The sequence below is a fragment of the Thamnophis elegans genome, chromosome 14 (genome assembly GCF_009769535.1).
Source record: "Thamnophis elegans isolate rThaEle1 chromosome 14, rThaEle1.pri, whole genome shotgun sequence".
Lineage (NCBI taxonomy): Eukaryota > Metazoa > Chordata > Lepidosauria > Squamata > Colubridae > Thamnophis > Thamnophis elegans.
In genome coordinates this window covers 36,463,688-36,482,278 of record NC_045554.1, presented here as the reverse complement: position 1 = coordinate 36,482,278, position 18,591 = coordinate 36,463,688, and the positions used below count along the sequence as shown (strand labels likewise).

At 44.1% G+C, this 18,591-nt stretch overlaps 2 protein-coding genes across 2 annotated transcripts; one reads left to right on the top strand and one right to left on the bottom strand.

Annotated features, from left to right (window-relative positions):
- Window positions 1-113: 113 nt before the first annotated feature.
- On the bottom strand, window positions 114-8,564 carry CTRL (chymotrypsin like). The gene is made up of 7 exons (XM_032231121.1): window positions 8,510-8,564; window positions 6,635-6,738; window positions 4,948-5,027; window positions 4,117-4,198; window positions 2,354-2,534; window positions 2,078-2,211; window positions 114-455 (listed from the first exon to the last, which is right to left on the bottom strand). Exons 1-7 carry the CDS (start codon window positions 8,562-8,564, stop codon window positions 294-296), a joined length of 798 nt encoding a protein of 265 aa, XP_032087012.1. The 3' UTR covers window positions 114-293.
- Window positions 8,565-10,718: 2,154 nt separating this feature from the next.
- Window positions 10,719-11,705, top strand: LOC116517932 (leukotriene B4 receptor 1-like). Its single transcript, XM_032231120.1, has one exon. The coding sequence runs from the start codon at window positions 10,719-10,721 to the stop codon at window positions 11,703-11,705; it is 987 nt and encodes a 328-aa protein (XP_032087011.1).
- Window positions 11,706-18,591: the final 6,886 nt, after the last annotated feature.

Below are 18,591 nucleotides of genomic sequence, written 5' to 3'. Positions count from 1 at the left end.
TGGACGAGGATAAAAACAGTTGTTTGAAAGTGATTGTAGATAATATTCGTTCCTATATTCAGTATTTTTCCCCCTAAACTTTGAAAGAGGTAAGGCTGGAACTGTTGCCGGCTTTTATGACTTTTAATATTGAGGTATCTTCTAATCAAAAAATTTTGAATATTTTTTTCTTTGAAATGAAAACTGATGTGTTTTTCCCCCAGATTTCAGTTGCAAGAATGTACATTGATATATTTTCTACATTGGGGGGAGTCCCAGTGAGAGTGTTTGTCTTGTGTCTCCCAGGTGTGTCATCAGTGAGTGGCTACTACTTGGTCAATCCAGTTGCGGAATTTGGAGACTCGGGCATAGACAGCAGGAATAGTGACGTTGCAGCTGGAGCTTCCCCAGGAGACGATCCCAACCAGATACCAAGTTGGGCCGTTCTGGCATACCAGAGGGCCACCAGAATCACCCTAAAAGGAAAGAAAAGCAAATGCTTTTATGAAAAACTTTTTTTTTAGCCTGGAGCCAGAAAAATTAGCCAATTTGGAGCCCAATTTGTCCCAAAGGTGCTTTTTCAAAAGGTGACTGGGCAGTGTCTTGGTTTTCCCTTGAAGACGTTTCGCTTCTCATCCAAGAAGCTTCTTCAGTTCTTCCATCAGAAGTGAAGAAGCTTCTTGGAGGAGAAAGGAAAGGCCTTCAAAGAAAAAAGAAAGGAAGTCCAGCTGCCTTTGAAAAAGCACCTTTGGGACAACCATGACCTGGGTGACAGAATCTCCAAAGACAGCCCAATATGTACTTGAATAACAGGTCTTTGGGGAAATCAAGGATTATAAGCTAGCCTGAAAAACTGAACTAGCAGCCTGGACGAAGACAGCAGTGGTCAACCATTTTTGTTGGGCTGTCAAGAAGATCACATAGTCATGTCCTTGATGCCACCAGGAGCTGACTTCAACCCAAAGGAGATTAATTTGACCTTAAAAAGCCCTTGGAAGCTCTTCATCAGGCTTTAGATCATGATTGCCACTCTGGTTTCCTTTATAATACAACAGCAGAGTTGGAAGCAGTGGTGGGTTTCAAAAATTGTTTGAACCTACTCTGTGGGTGTGGCCTCCTTTGTGGGAGTGGCTTGCCGCCCATGTGACCGGGTGGGAGTGGCTTGCCTCCCATGTGACCAGATATGAAGATGCCGACGACACTTGTCAGAACCACCTTAAATTACCTCACACACAGCACTGGCATGCATAAGAATATGATGTAAACTTGTTTTTTAAAAGGCATCTTTGGTTTGCGTTAAAACAACTTCAACACACGCAATGTTCTGATTGCACCACAAACGCAGTAGTCATCCTTACCTTTCACAGAGGCACTGAGTTTTATCACTATGAGCATGATAGTGTAGAATAATCCTATCCAAGGACCAGTGGTGGGTTTCAAAAAATTTTGGAATTATGTAGGTGTGGCCTGCTTTCTGGGTCCACTGGTGGAACCTCTTCTAACCGGTTAGGTAGATTTGACGAACCGGTTCTACCGAATAGGTGTGAACTGGTAGGAACCCACCTCTGGTTGGAAGGGACCTTGGAGGTCTTCTAGTCCACCCCCCTGCCTAGGCAGGAAACCTTACACTGTTTCAGACAAATGGCTATCCAACATCTTAAAGACTTCCAGTGTTGGGGCATTCACAACTGGGGGCAAGCTGTTCCACTGATAGTGGATAGAACCTTTGAGTGAGTGGAACTCTTAAGGCCTCCTCCAGTAGGGCCAAAGGTATGAAACACTTAAAAGTATATTATTGGGTGCATTTCTCTACCTTACCAAAATAAGTCCATGGCTGGACACAAAGAACCTCTCTCACAGTTCAATACGCTGCAGAGGTGGTATTCAGCCAGTTCTCTCCGGTTCAGGCAAATCGCTAGTTGCGGCTGCGGGAGGTTCCACCCACCCACCCCAACGTAATGCACGAGCACTGCGCATGTGGAGAAGGAGGTGTGCATGCACAGACGCGGCGCGTGCGAGCTCACATTTGCGATCTGGTAGGGAAGGTACATGAATCCCACCACTGCCTTGATAAAATCCTTTTTGTAGAGAACCTTACGTGGCAAGACGAGGAACCGGCCCCACCCGCACAGATCATAGAACTGGTGATAGGCCTGTAATGTTTTTCCTGGCATTCGTTTACTGGCACCAAGGGAAGAACAACTTGCTGTAATATGACTGCAGATTCAAGTGCTGGCAGAAAGAAAGAAAAAAAAATGGTGTAAGAGAAAGAAACCAGTTGGAATTGTCGGACTGAATGAAAGAAGGCAGGCTGGTGTCTTCGCTTTCTCACTTGGGTTTTCTCAGCCCGCTTGATTCCCAAAGGGCCACTTACAAGTCAGTTTGTCCCGTCCCCAACCAGATGTGACACACTTTAAATCTGGGGAGAAAAGTTCCGTGGGAGAAGCGAGGCAGACCGGAGATACGTAGTCGTTCAGCTCCACTGGAGTAGACAGCTTCAATAGAGCGAGGTCATTATCTATATTGTAAGGATCCCAGTCAGGGTGGGTGATTACCTGAAAAACATCCGGGTTGAAGGAAGAAACCTTAAAAAATCATAGTCTCTGCTTGATTTTAAGATCTTAGAAGTCCATCGCGGTTCCACCACAAAACCGCATTCGACTAAAGCGCGCTCGACGAAACCGCGTAGCTGACGTCATCACAGGGCGACAACAGCGCGGAGACAGAAGCACACTGTAAACGCTAAACCTAAAATTAACCCCTAAACCTAAACCTAACCCCCCTAAACCTAATCCTAAACCTAACCCTTAACCTAACCCTTAACCCAACCCTAAACCTAAACCTAACCCTAACCCTTAACCTAACCCTAAACCTAACCCTAACCCTTAACCTAACCCTAAACCTAACCCTAAACCTAACCCTTACCTTAAGTTGAAACGGCTTGCTTTCAAAGCGCTATTTAAAGTGCTCTTCTTTCTCCGCGCTCGCTGTTGTCGCCCTGTTGATGATGTCAGCGACGCGCTTTAATCGGGCACGCTTTAGTCGAGTGCGGTTTTGTCGTGCCACGGTCCATCGCTCCCTGCTAGGCCCTTGAGAGCTTTTCCCATCCCAAAACCAAGATGATCAACAATACGATTATGCAAGACGGATAACTGCTGGTATTTCTGAATGGAAATACTGGGGTTTCTCCATATCATCTTTAGCTCTTAAATCTAAAATCACAGATTGTGTGAGGGATACAATGAGGGATGCAATCAAGATCAAGTGAGCTACTAATACCACTCTATAAAGCCCTAGTAAGACCATACCTAGAGTACTGCCTCCACTTTTCATCATCACATTATACAAAAGATGTTGAGACTCTAGAATGAGTGCAGAGAACAGCAACCAGGATGATTAGGGGACTGGAGACTAAAACATATGAAGAACGGTTACAGGAACTGGGCATGGCTAGTTTAGTGAACAGAAGGACCAGGGAAGACATGATAGCAGTCTTCCAATCTTTGAGGGGCTGCCAGAGAGAGGAGGGGGTCAAGCTATTTTCCAAAGCACCTGAAGGCCGGACAAGGAATAATGGATGGAAACTGACCAAGGAGAGATTCAAGCTAGAAATAAGGGGGAACTTTCTGACAATGAGAACAGTCAACCAATGGAACAGAAGTTGCCCTTGGAAGTTGTGGGAACTTCATCACTTGAGGCTTTCAAGAAGAGATTGGACTTCCATTGGCTAGAAATGGTGTAGGGTCTCCTGCTTGACCGGAGGGGTGGGATTGGAGTAGATGACCTACTGGGTCCCTTCCAACTCTATTAATCTAAGTGCTATCTTCCTTTGTTAAGATTCTCTAAAAGGAAATAATTAAGTAGTGAACCAATTAGGCCAACAAACCATGTCTTAGCAGAACTGTCTGTCATGACATCCACAACTGTGGGGCTGCATTGCCCTGTGGGATGAGCTTCAATAAAATAATTTTAAACGGTTTCCATTATAAACCGCATAGGATTACAAGCTGATTGGGAAGTGGGACAAATAAAAAAGTAAAGATGGTGATCTTACTTCTATCCCCGATGCCTAAATGTGCTTTCCTTGCATGATGCACTCTTTGGTCATTTGGACATGGTCCCAAATAAGACACTCACCTCGATTATGGATCGCGATTGGACTGGCGCAGCATCATCAAATCTGTTTTGCATTCCAAAGTAAGCAAAATCTGACCCCGGTCTGGAGAAATAAAAACACAACTCATGTCTAATGTGCTATTGTGACCTTTTTCTCTCTGATGCATACATGCAGCTAAACTGAACATTGAGGCATACTGTAAATCAATGCCTTAGTGCTGGGCATGAAAGAAATAAGGAAGGGTAGGATAGGATAGGATAGGATAGAAAATAGAACAGAATAGAAAATAGAACAGAAATAGAATAGAATAGCATAGAAATCGAACAGGAATGGAATGGAGTAGAAAGAAATAGAAATAGAATTAGGAACAGAATAGAATAAATAAAAAAGTAGGAATAGAATAGTAGAGTAGAATAGAATAGAATTCTTTATTGGCCAAATGTGATCAGACATAGAAGGAATTTACTTCCAATGCAAAAGCTCTCAGTATTCACACGTAAAACAACAAAGTTATAGATCATAGATCATAAATAGGCTATCAAAAATAAATAGCCCCTACCAATATTCAGACTCTTGAATCTCACATCATTTTGTTGATTCAGTAGTTCAGAAAGGGAGAGAATAGTTTGGAGATGCAGGTGGGAAAAGAGATGGTTAAATCAGATCAGGCCTTTTGATGGACAGAGCTCAAAGGCGAGAATTCTCTTTCACGTTTATGGGAGGCAGGGGTGTCCCCGGGAACTAAGACTTGGGGATTTTTAACTCTCAGCCTCTGATGATCCCAAGTAAGGATGAAACTGGTAACACGGTGCCTCTAGGACAGTGATCAATATAAGAACAACATTACTTACTGCACAGTGCAGTGAGCAGCAGTAATAACCCAGTTTTCATTGATCAGGGAACCGCCACAAAAATGGTAACGTGAGCTAGTCTAGAGAAAGAAAGAAAATATCAAAATAGCACAGATTTGGAATGCATGAAAGATAAAATGCATCAAGAAAACAGAATGTTGAGCAACTTTATGCTCCTAATTTTTCCTTTGCTTCCCCTTTCATTTTTTTTGAGGATTTGAACTAAACAGATCAAGGGGAGAAAAACAATCTGTAGTTCACCTTTTCCAAGTATAGACATGAATGAATTCAAAAGCCACGTCCTATTGGCAATTAATTTCGAGCATTCTTTTCACTTTGGATGCAAAAGTAGCAGCAAATAAACACTAAATAAATCTGTCTTGGAAAAAAATCGTGCACACTCTTCTACCAGGAATCCAGAAAGAATATACAATACTAAAAGTTGCACGCATATAGTATTAGTTAATTTACAACCAAAAAAAACAACACACATTTGTACAACAGAGAAAGGTAAGTAGTCTTTGATTTAAAAAAACACAGTTTATTTACATTTTAAATATCATTTTCATGAATTTTAGGAATTGGGAAAAGTGCAAATAAGTGCCTGCATATATTCTGAAGGTCAGCAAAAATGACATCACATTTTTAAAAAATTTTCAGAAATACACTACTGTGTTGTTAACGGCAACAAAATTTTAGTCACTTTTTCTGGGGCAGCTTCAAGTCCACCCTACCCTATTCTCAACTATGCACTATTATTATGTCTTAAAAGGGTAGCCTTATTATGCCAAACTCTGCTTGTCCAAGTGCTCATTTATTTTTATGAGTAACAGACTTACTAAAACCAGCCAGAGTTTAAACTAGGATTAATAGAGCTGCAGCGTCTTTTTCTCACTTCAAGGATCATTGTGAGAAATATACCTATTTAAGGTAAAGGCAAAAGTTCCCCTTGCACATATGTGCTAATCATTTCTGACTCTAGGGGGCGGTGCTCATCTCCGTTTCAAAGCTGAAGAGCCAAAGAGTCCGAAGACGTCTCCGTGGTCATGTGGCCGGCATGACTAAACACCGAAGGTGCATGGAACATTGTTACCTTCTCACCAAAGGTGGTTCCTGTTTTTCTACTTGCATTTTTTACGTGCTTTTGAACTGCTGCTGTGACAGGGTCTTATTTTCTTTTGACCCCCGAAATAAGCGTTTCATCTTATTTTCGGGGAATTCTTATTACTTTTGAGGTGCAGGAGGTGGTGAGGGTGGTCACCTCATAGGCTGCTGCTGTGTTGCAATATTTTTGGGGAGGTCTTATTTTTGGGGAAACAGGATAGGTTGGCAGAAGCTGGGACAAGTAACGGGAGCTCACTCCGTTACACGGCGCTAGGGATTAAAACATCTGCCACTACCTGGGATTGAACTCTCAACCTTATGAATGTAAGGCAAGTGTCTTCACCATTAGGCCACCACACCACTCTACCCTCTATCATAAACAATGTGCTTTAATTGTGCCCACATGTTGACTCAATTCAACCCGACAACAACTTGGTGCTCCATCCTCTATCTTCTTCCATTCCAGGGTCCTCAGCTTGCCTGCTATGCCTAAAATGCAGTTCAGCATCTTGAATATAAGGAGAATAGTACTTATCCCCACCACCATTATTGAGCTACCAGTGACCATGGTTGATGTCCTTACCTGCAGCGAGACTTGCCAGGGCCAAGAATTAGGAATGGCATCCACCCCGTTGATAACTCTCGCTGTATATTTCACATCAGGCTTAATGGCTGGGATCCCACAGCCTACAAAAAGACAAAGAGGGTCAATCTGATAAGTATCTTAGATCTGGACTGAGTAGCCTTCCATGAAAGGCAAGAAGGTTGAGGAGGCTGGTTCAGATTTGTTCGTTCGCTGCTTACTCTTGACAAGCTCAGGGAAACCAGAAGCTACAAACAACTGGTTGGCTGTTATACTTTAGGCTACAGAATGGGGGCATTTTAAATTTGCAAGCTGAAAAGCCATAATTGGCCCTTGAGTGATACATGTGGCAGGGCTCATATTCTGAAATTTTCCTGGACAAAGTAGGGCCAAAGTAAATTTGATGTAACTCCGCTTGAATGTCCATTTCAATCTTCTAAGTCAGTGGTTCCCAAACTTGGCAACTTTAAGACTTGTGGACTTCAACTCCCAGAATTCTCCAGCTAGCTCTTCTGGCTGGAGAACTCTGGGAGTCGAAGTCCACAAGTCTTAAAGTTGCCAAGTTTGGGAACCACTGTTCTAAGTGAACTATCCTCAACGTTGCTTTCTATACCTTTTTAATCATGTCCCTCTTTGTCCACATGTAGAATGGAATAGAATTCTTTATTGGCCAAGTGGGATTGGACACACAAGGAATTCGTCTTTGGTGCAGATGCTCTCAGTGCAGATAAAAAGACAAGATACGTTCGTCCAGAATCATAAGGTACAACGCTTAATGATAGTCATAGTCATAAGCAATCGGAGCAATCAATATCAATATAAATATAAGGCAACAAAGCAACCAAGTTACAGTCCTGCAGTCATCAGCGGGAGGAGATGGGTGGTAGGAACGATGAGAAGACTAATAGTAATAGTGATGCAGCCTTAGTGAATAGTTTGACAGTGGTGAGGGAATCATTTGTTTAGCAGAGTGATGAGGTTCATGGAAAAACTGTTCTTGTGTCTAGTTGTTCTGGTTTGGAGTGCTCTGTAGCCTCGTTTTGAGGGTAGGAGTTGAAACAATTTATGTCCAGGATGCGAGGGGTCTGTAGATATTTTCACAGCCCTCTTTTTGACTTGTGCAATACACAGGTCCTCAATGGAAGGCAGGTTGGCAGTAATTGTTTTTTCCTGCAGTTCTAATTATCCTCTGAAGTCTCGGTCTGTCAGAGCCGAGGTGGCGCAGTGGTTAAATGCAGCACTGCAGGCTACTTCAGCTGACTGCAGTTCTGCAGTTCGGCTGTTCAAATCTCACTGGCTCAGGGTTGACTCAGCCTTCCATCCTTCCGAGGTGGGTAAAATGAGGACCCGGATTGTTGTTGAGGGCAATATGCTGACTCTGTAAACCGCTTAGAGAGGGCTGAAAGCCCTATGAAGTGGTATATAAGTCTAACTGCTATTGCTATTCTTGGGTTGCAGAACCAAACCAGTCAGTTATAGAAGTGCAGATGACAGACTCAATAATTCCTCTGTGACATTATATAGCAGAGCAATTTTTGGAAAAAAAGGGACTGCTGGAGTTGGAAAGTGAATCCCAAAGAAGGTGACAACAAGCTGCTTTAACTGCCAGAAAACGTCCTTGGCATCATTCACAGTTCCTCTGTGTTCTTCCTTTCCCATCCTGTTGCTCTTTTGTTTTGGTTTTTGCAAGGGAGGACAATTCAACCAAGCAGGTCTGTGAGTTTAGCAACGTGTGTTGTGCGCTTGTGTGTAATATGTTGCAAGCAATGAACTTAAGCATGCTCCCCCACCATAGGAACTGCACGATCCCTCAGCCGTGATGAAAGAATAGGAAACAACCACCCAACCTAGAAAGGCAACACATGCTTTACTCACCACAGGCAACATCAAGGAGCACTAGGTAAGTGAGAGCCGTCCACAGGAAAGTCATTTTGGCTGCTACTCCCAGGAGGTTTAGGTCCCCGGGTGCTAGGTTTTTATTACTATGAGCCGTAGCGCTTCGCCAGGTGTGGTTGACTTCCCCTCCCCACGTCCTTGGATGGGTGATAGCAGGAGCAGACTAAATTTAGCCTTGGTGGCATGGTGCAGGTGCCTTGTCAAGGACGTTTCACCAACAGTGCCACAGAGTTTGCAAACAACACCTGTTTCCCATAACGGTCTTTTTCTTTCAAGCTGAAAGCTCCGTGTTGGCCAGAAAAAACAATTGCTACCAACCTGCCTTCCACTGAGGACCTGTATACTGCATGAGTCAAAAAAAAAAAGGCCCGTGAAAATATTTACAGAACCCTCACATCCTGGACTTAAATTGTTTCAACTCCTACCCTCAAAACGACGCTACAGAGCCCGGCACACCAAGACAACTTTTTCCCCCCCAAATGTTAGTTTAGTTTAGTTTTGGTTTATTTGTATGCCGCCCTTCTCCAGGAGGGACTCAGGGCGGCGAACAACTCAAAGGGGAAAGGGAACATAAACAACAGTACACATAATTAAAATACACGAAAATCACACAGCCATACCAGTCGAGAGGGGAGGGGAACTCATCAACCCCAGGCCTGCTGGCACAGCCAGGTTTTGACGGCTTTCCGGAAGGCCTGGAGAGAGGTGAGGGTCCGGATCTCCGCGGGGAGTTCATTCCAAAGGGCCGGAGCTGCTACAGAGAAGGCCCTCCCCCGGGTAGTAGCCAGATGGCATTGGCTGGTGGACGGAACCCGGAGGAGGCCGACCCTGTGAGATCTGACGGGTCTTTGGGAGGTAATTGGCAGCAGGCGGTCTCTCAAGTACCCAGGTCCAATACCATGAAGGGCTTTATAAGTTACGACTAGCACTTTGAAGCGTATCCGGAGACCGATCGGTAGCCAGTGCCGCTTGCGGAGGATAGGTGTAACGTGGGTGTACCGAGGTGCACCCACAATCGCTCACACGGCTGCATTCTGGACGAGTTGAAGTCTCCGAATACTCTTCAAAGGCTGCCCCATGTAGAGCGCAAACAACACCTGTTTCCCATAACGGTGAATGCCTTCACTCTGCTAAACAAATAATTCCCTCACCGCAGTCAAACCATTGACTAAGGCTGCATTACTATTACAATGTTTCCCCAAAAATAAGACAGGGTTTTATTTTCTTTTGACCCCCAAAATAAGTGCTTGGTCTTATTTTCAGGGAGGTCTTGTTATTTTTGAGGTGCAGGAGGGAGCGAGGGTGGTCACCTCATGGCTGCTGCTGTGTTGCGATGTTTTCGGGGGCGGGTTTATTTTAGTCCATGTGCTCAAAAGCCCAATTGGGCTTATTATCCGGGGAGGTCTTATTTTGGGGAAAACAGGGTCCTATCACTCATCTCCCATTTATGACTGCATGACTGTAACTTTATTGATTGTTTCCTAGTATGATTTGATTACTTATTTGTACCCTATGACTATCATTAAGTGTTTTACCTTATGATTTGCGATGAATGTATCTTTTATTTTATGTACACTGAGAGCATATGCACCAAAGACAAATTCCATGCGTGTCCAATTATGCTTGGCCAATACAGAAATCTATTCTATTCTATTCTCTATATTCTATTCTATTCTATTTTATTCTATTCTACCATTTGTAGAGTTTCAGACTTAGGCTAATCACCACTGTCTTTTTTTCACACAACTACTTCTAGAGCCTTTCCCATGGGATCTCCTTAACGTCTTATCACCCTTTCTCCAGGAAGTCTGGAGCCACTAACTGGGGGGCCCTTTCTGGGAACACCGTGCGTTGTTGCCTGTGATGTAGCTCCATTCTATAGACCTGTTTTCCTGGCAATGCCACTGCAGACGTCAAAACAAAACTGTTACTCAACCTGGTAGGAATTGGGCCATAGGCAAGAATTCTCTGAAAGGAAGTGGACTGGAGAAAGCCTCTCTCTTTCTCTGTTGCAGAACCAATCAGGATGTCCCAGTCTGAGTAAAAAAAACCCTGACACTCTTTTTAAAAGAAACTGGCCCATGCCAAAGAGATCTTCCTCTTCTTGGGGATCTCATTGACACCGTGGGACTCCTGTGCATTTGTCCTGGAGCTGTTTTGCCTTCAGACAAGATTATATGGACCCAGGATGTCCCTTCATGCCACAGGGACACCAACCAACCAGATTATGGAAGGCCCAGAGGCTAAAGTGATTCCAATTGTGTTCCTGACGATGTGCTTCCTAATTGGGATCCCTGGCAATGGTCTCGTGATCTGGACCATCCTTTCCAAATTCCCCCAGCGCTCATTCACCATTGCCCTCATCCTGAACTTAGCGGTGGCCGACTTACTGGCTATACTGACGGTGCCTTTCTGGACGTACTATTTTGCCAAAAGCTGGGTTTTTGGGGACTTCATGTGCCGGTTCCTCATGTACCTTGTGTATTTGACCGTCTACACCAGCATCTTCTCCATCACCTTAATGAGCCTCCACCGCTTTGCTGCGGTGATCCTGCCACTCGCTTCCCAAAGATGGCGGAAGCCGAGGGAGGTGCATGCGATCATGCTAGCCATTTGGTTGCTAGCGGGAGCTCTCTCCTGCCCATGCTTGATATTCTCATCCAAAGAGATGCCCAGAGGGAAGTGCACGGATGAATTTTACAACTCTGACAACCAGCACATTGCGGTTGATGTCGTGGAGACCCTGTTTGGCTTCGTGATCCCTTTTGCTGTGTTGGCAGTCTGTTATACTTATGTGGCGAGGAAGATTCGGACTCTGAAAAACCACAAGAAAATGAAAACCGGGAAGCTGATTGCTGCAGTCGTTGGAGCCTTCTTTGTTTGCTGGCTTCCTTACCACGTCTTAAACCTCATTACAGTCTCGGCATTGTTGTTGAAGCATGCCAAGCCCGAGGTCAGCCAGAACTTACTCAAGTCCATGAAAATTTTAACCAACGTTCATGGTGCGGTGGCCTTTTCCAGCAGCTGCATCAACCCTATTCTCTACGCCTTCGCAGCACGGAGTTTCCGCGGAGGGCTACGCAAGACGAATTTTGCAAAACTGTTCGAAAAACTGCGCAACGACACCGAGGAAAAATTAACGAAGGACAATACCGCTTCCATGCAGACTCTGTAGTTTGAGAAGAACCAGGAGCAAATCGGATAGCAAAACTCTTTATTTTCTGAGTGGAATGTAATTGTTGCATCTAGAAAGAACTATAGGGGAAGATTTCAGATAAAAGATTTTAGAGGATATAGAGAAACTGAGGTGAGAACAAAAGTCTTCAGAGAATTATTTTAGTTGGAAATATTGATAATTCCATAATGGCAATTTGGGGATTTTCTCCTGTGTGACTTGTTTAATTATTACTGTTTCATTTGTTTTTCCCAAGTAGTTATATTGCTCTCCTCCTCTCCTCAGACCAGTCATACAGAAGGAATTAGTAATGTTTGCTTCTTATTGCTTATTGTATCCAGATCTAAATTAACTATAGTTAGACCTTATTGGAATTTAAAAAGACACACAAGCATTAAACTTTAATTCATGATCCTGACTTATCTGCTTAATTAAGCTTGAATTAAGTTCTGACATCCATAAGAAAAGGTACCATGTTTTCCCCAAAATAAGACAGGGTCTTATTTTCATTCAACCCCTAAAATAAGCACTTGGCCTTATTTTTGGGGAGGTCTTAATATTTTTGAGGTACAGGAAGCAGCAAACGTGGTCACCTCATGGTTGCTGCTGTGTTGCAATATTTTCTGGAGGGCTTATTTTGGGGGGAAGGTTTATTTTAGCACATGCGCTCAAAAGCCCGATTGGGCTTATTATCTGGGGAGGTCTTATTTTAGGGGAAACAGGGAATTTTTAAATGGAAATACTGAAGTAAAACCTTCTAATCTTACTTCAAGGGTGTACCAATGAAAAGTTGAAGGAGAAACACGTGGTTTTTCCCTTCCTGCTAAATCATGGGTTATTTTTCCAGGGTTTGCCACCGTTAGCTGAATCATGCAATTTATTAAGTCCTGACAGTTGCTATACCAATCCCAAACCAAATTATAGTTTAGTGCAATGTATGAATTTCTTCAGTGGCTCAAACCATATTTTAATGTTGGACAGATCAAAGTGAGGTGAAGCACCTCCATGCCTTTGTTAAATTTCCCTTGAGTGGGAATATTACCACCAGAAAAGAATTTGATAAGGATCTGATAAGACACTTCCTGAAAATGTATGTTTTGTGGTCAAATTTCCTACTTTAGTTCGGCAATGCATCACTTCCTGTTGTGATTTCAAAAATTACACAGCAAGAATCTCTTTTTCTTGTTGGTGTTTTGGGGAACAGTGGGGGGTTAATAGAGAGGACTGACTCCTAGTTTTCTCGATGTTAATAGTTTCTGGAAACAAATCCCATTTCACTAAGTCTTTAAAATAGTTAATTAAAACATCTCGAACCCAGTTCCAATTGTTGTTTGCTTTCTTCCTGCTTCTGAAGACAACTGATGCTCAGTATTTTATTTATGAGGGGTGCATTGTTTATTCTGTATTGTTTATTTATTCTGAAGGGATGTGGTGGCTCAGTGGCTAAGACGCAGAGCTTGTTGATCAGAAAGGTCAGCAGTTTGGCAGTCCGAAGCCCTAGTGACGCGTAATGGAGTGAGCTCCTGTTACTTGTCCCTAGTTTCTGCCAATCTAGCCATTCAAAAGCATGTAAAAATGCAAGTAGACAAACAGGAACCACCTTTGGTGGGAAGGAAACAGTGTTCCATGCGCCTTCAGGATTTAGTCATGCCAGCCACATGACAATGGCGATGTCTTCGGGCAGCACTGGTTCTTTGACTTTGAAACAGAGATGAGCACCACCCTCTAGAGTCGGGAACGACTAGCACATATGTGCGAGGGGAACCTTTATCTTTACCTTTATTGTTTATTCTACACAATTCCGCATCACCTTGAACAATTAGAAAGAATGGACGTAAAAAGCAGCTATTGAGTAACAGTGGGGCTGCAGCTGGCAATTAATAAGTGTCCAGAGTTATTTCCCACACTATATGGTATATTGCAAATATGACTTTGTCCCAGAAAATCCAATTGGCTACTGCGACTGGAAACAGAATGGAAAACAATTCAGTTACTATACGTCTGAAAAATATCTGTGCAAAAATCACATTAAGACTCTTCTGTTGAGCAGTAGGACATTATGTCCCTTGGTTGTTTTCTCATAGGCATGTATTTGGCCAGTGGTGGGTTTCAAAAATTGTTCGAACCTACTCTGTGGGTGTGGCCTCCTTTGTGGGAGTGGCTTGCCGCCCATGTGACCGGATGGGGGTGGCTTGCCACCCATGTGACCGGATATGAAGATGCCGACGACACTTGTCAGAACCACCTTAAATTACCTGACACACAGCACTGGCATGCGTAAGAATATGATGTAAACTTGTTTTTTAAAAGGCATCTTTGGTTTGCATTAAAACAACTTCAACACACGCAATGTTCTGATTGCACCACAAACGCAGTAGTCATCCTTACCTTTCACAGAGGCACTGAGTTTTATAAATATGAGCATGATAGTGTAGAATAATCCTATCCAAGGACCAGTGGTGGGTTTCAAAAATTTTTGGAACCTCTTCTGTAGGTGTGGCCTGCTTTCCGGGTCCACTGGTGGAACCTCTTCTAACCGGTTCGGTAGATTTGACGAACCGGTTCTACTGAATAGGTGCGAACTGGTAGGAACCCACCTCTGTATTTGGCCATTAAAGAACACAGAACTAGTCTAGATTAGCCTTTGCTCTGATCCATTATGACAAGGTTCCAAGAAATAGTCCCATAGCAAGCAAAACTCTGAGGCAGATGAATTCCTCAAAGAATAGCTTTATTGGAGTTATCATAGTGACACAAATCTGGTGAAAACCGACTCTGAAGGTTCCCGTGGTTTTCACCTAATTAAAAGAGAAAGTTTTCCCATAACCCCAATCAGTCACATGGTCCAATCAAGACACTGTCTGGTGACCTCACTCCTCCTTCCTCAGCCCAGGTGTGAGAATGTCCTTGGTTCCCAAGCGAAAGTATTTTATTTTGGCTACAAAACCCCAGCTATCTCTAATCCCCCTTCCTTATCCCTCAGCTCCAGTGTGGCAACACTGAAATCGTCAGCGTGATTTCGACCTCGCGGTTTTCTTGACGCGGTTTCCTTGCCGCGGTTTCATCGGCGTGCTTTTGTTGGTGAACCGAAGCCTCCAAGATGGCTCCGGTCAGGTCAGCTTCAAGCTTGACACATTAAGGCTGCTCTGTGACTTTCAGAATGTTCATGTACTGTATTGTCATCTCAGTTTAAATCATATATCCTTGACTTCATGTGCCTATGCTTGTGAAAGTAGAGTTTCAAGGACATCCTAACTCAGTGTGTAGAAAACCTTAGTTCGTAAGGAAAGATACCATTCAGGTCAGTCAAAAGAGGCAAAGATGTTCTGTGAACACAGTAACTATTCCCCCTTCCCCCTATTCATAATATTCAAGGTGATGATGGAACAGTGGTGGGATTCAACCAGTGTAACAACCAGTTCGCTGAGAGTACACTTCACTGAGCACGCACTCCGCCCGCTCACAGTTCGTTTTAAAACAGCTCTAAAACTTACCTTCTACTGCAGCCCCAGTGGGTAAAGCAGTTGAGGCTTGACAATTGCTCTGCTGTGCCCATCAGCTGGGCTTCAAACAAAGGAAATATAGAGCAGACTAGCGCAGGGGCTGGTGGGCGGGGTCAACTGATGTCTGGAACTACTGGTTTGTGCAAGCCACTCCGAACCGGCTGAATCGTCCCCCTGGTTGGGAACTCCCAAGGACTTCTCCTCCCCTCCCCAGTTTGAAAACTGACTCAGTTTGTGACAGTAGGTGTTTGGAAACAAGTATGACGTGTTGCTGGTAGAGTATGACTCAGAGAAACTCTTTTACTCTGCATGTCATCGATAAAAAGTGAAGCCTATCTCAAAGGTTTAATATAGTCAGGGCAAAAGTATTACAAGGAGGCTGAAGAAACGTTTCCCAACTCTGCATTATTAACAATTGCAGAAGACTTCCTTTCATGATATTATTTCTTTCTCTTTCTTTCTTTCACAAGAGTCTTTAGACGTCCCAGATCTGAGAATCAGTGTAGGCTAACGGCAGTTACGAGACTTGCTTCCTGAACTCTGGCAGGTGTTTTCTCACGGATGCCAGAAACGCTATTTATGTTCAACTCTGCCCAGTAAAGACGCAGAATTTCAGCACTGCAGTGCAAAGAACAGGGAGAGATAGTCACCTCTCAAAAAGAGATTTGGATTGTCCATTTCCCTTAACGCCTGGGGTGATGGTGGTTTGCATGTTAATCTTTTAGTAAGATCTGGACTATATGCTTTCTTGCCAGTGAAATGTTTTCCAGGATTATAGCAATACGAGAGGTGGAACTCTCAATCCAAAATACCAGCTATAGGATCTTTTCCCTACTCAATTACATCAGGCCCCAAGCTTTGAACTTACCAATGTGCAGGTTTTATTTTAAGAGATAAAGATAAAGATATCTCAGGGGTTGCCACAAAGAAGAGGGAGTCAAGCTATTCTCCAAAGCATCTGAAGGCAGGACAAGAAGCAACAGGTGGAAACTGATCAAGGAGATAAGCAACTTAGAACTAAGGAGAAATTTCCTGGCAGTGAGAACAATTAATCCATGCAATAACTTGCCTCCAGAAGTTGCAAATGCTCCAACACTGGAAGTTTTTAAGAAGAATTTGGGCAACCATTTGTCTGAAATGGTGTAGGGCTTCCTGGCTGAGCAGAGGGTTGGACTAGAAGACCTCCAAGGCCCCTTTCAACTCTGTTATTCTGTTCTGTTAAAGTTTTACCCTGTTCAGTCATGTCTGACACTATGGGACGATGCTCATCTCCGTTTCCTTAGCCAAGGGAGACAGCGTTGTCTGAAGACATTTCTGTGGTCATGTGGCCAGCATGACTATACACCGAGGTGAATGCAGCGCTGTTACCTTCCTATCAAAGTGGTACCTATTTATCTACTCGCACATTTGCATGCTTTCGAACTGCTAGGTGGACAGGAACTGGGACAAGTAATGGGACATCACCCTGTTGCGTGATGCTTGGGTCTCGAACCTGAGCTGTCTGCTTTCCAAGCTCACTGTGTTTAATTGTTGAGCCATCATGCCCGCCTTAAGAGTTACAATAAGATAGACAATAACCCAGTGGTGGGATTCAAATAATTTAACAACTGGTTCTCTCTCCAAATGATTTCTTCCAACAACCAGTTCACCAAACTGTTCAGAAACTTAACAACTGGTTCTCCCGAAGCGGTGTGAACTGGCTGAATCCCACCACTGCAATAACCCAAACTAGGTTTATAAAAAATAACTGTAAAGGTAAAAGTTCCCCTCGCACATATGTGCTAGTCGTTCCCAACTCTAGGGGGCGGTGTTCATCTCCGTTTCAAAGCCGAAGAACCAGTGCTGTCCGCAGATGTCTCCGTGGTCATGTGGCCGGCATGACTAAACGCCAAAGGCACACGGAACGCTGTTACCTTCCCACCAAAGGTGGTTCCTCTTTTCTACTTGCATTTTTTACGTGCTAAGTTGGCAGAAGCTGGGACAAGTAATGGGAGCTCACTCCATTATGCGGCGCTAGGGATTCGAACCACTGAACTGCCGACCTTTCTGATCAACAAACTCAGCTTCTTAGCCTCTGCATGCCCTTAGAAATAACTTAAAGAGATACAATAACCTACACTGGCATTGTCCCTCCCAATCTCCATTTTGTGTGCAATGATTCCGAGTGACCAACTCAAAGATCTTTCATTGAGTAATTCTGGCAGCTTCAGCCTGGCTAGCTTTTTTTGTTTGTTTGTTTCTTTGTTTTTAAACAAACTCTGCTTATTTCTATTACTGTTTTCCTTTCTTTGCTGCAGGGAGAAACTTTCCACAATCTCACACCTGTGAAATCTCTAATCAGACTGATTTGTCCTTCCATTCCTCCCGTTGCAGAGCCCGAGGGAAGAGCCTTGGGGGTTGCAGCTGGGTGACGAGACTCCCAAATGGTTGTGCTTGGACTGTGACCTTCCCTTGACAGGCAGCAACCTTTGTTGTTGTTGGGGGGGGGGGGCTAGTATTGTCTCTACTGGCAGATAAGCTAATTTTGGGTGTGTTTTGGGATCTAGAATTTTTGGCTTATCCGTGAGTACATTCAGTATCTGGTTTCCCACCATAAAATAACTGTAACGCGCTCTACATGGAGCTGCCCCTGAAGAGTGTTCGAAGACTTCAGTTAGTCCAGAATGCAGCCGCGAGAGCAATTGTGGGTGTACCTAGGTACACCCACGTTACACCTATCCTCCGCGAGCTGCACTGGCTGCCCATTGGTCTCCGGACACGCTTCAAGGTGCTAGTCGTTACTTTTAAAGCCCTACATGGTATCGGACCTGGCTACTTGAGAGACCGCCTCCTGCCATTTACCTCCCAGAGACCAATAAGATCACACAGATTAGGCCTCCTCTGGATTCCATCTGCTGGTCAATGTCGGCTTGCGACTCCCCGGGGGAGGGCCTTCTCTGTAGCTGCTCCGGCCCTATGGAACGATCTCCCCATTGAGATCCGGACCCTTACTACCCTTCCGGCCTTCCGCAAAGCGACTAAGACCTGGCTGTTCCGGCAGGCCTGGGGCTGTTGAACTATCCAGCCCCATCTTAAGTTATGAATGTTGACGAATTTTAATGTCTGTATTCTTTGTATGTCCCCCCCCTCCCTTTTTTACCTGTAAGCCGCCCTGAGTCTTCCGAGATTAGGCGGCATACAAACCAAATAAGTACAATACAATACAATACAATAAGATTGTTCTGGTTCTCAACCTTTAAGCCCCTGGTTGATTCAACGGCTTACTGCTCTACAGTAAATAGCACTAGCACAATAGCACTTAGAGTCAAGTGCTCAGAAAGGAACAGGTTCAGAAGATAAAGGGGGGAAAGCCATCAAAATGGAAGGCCTGCCGACTTCGAGGA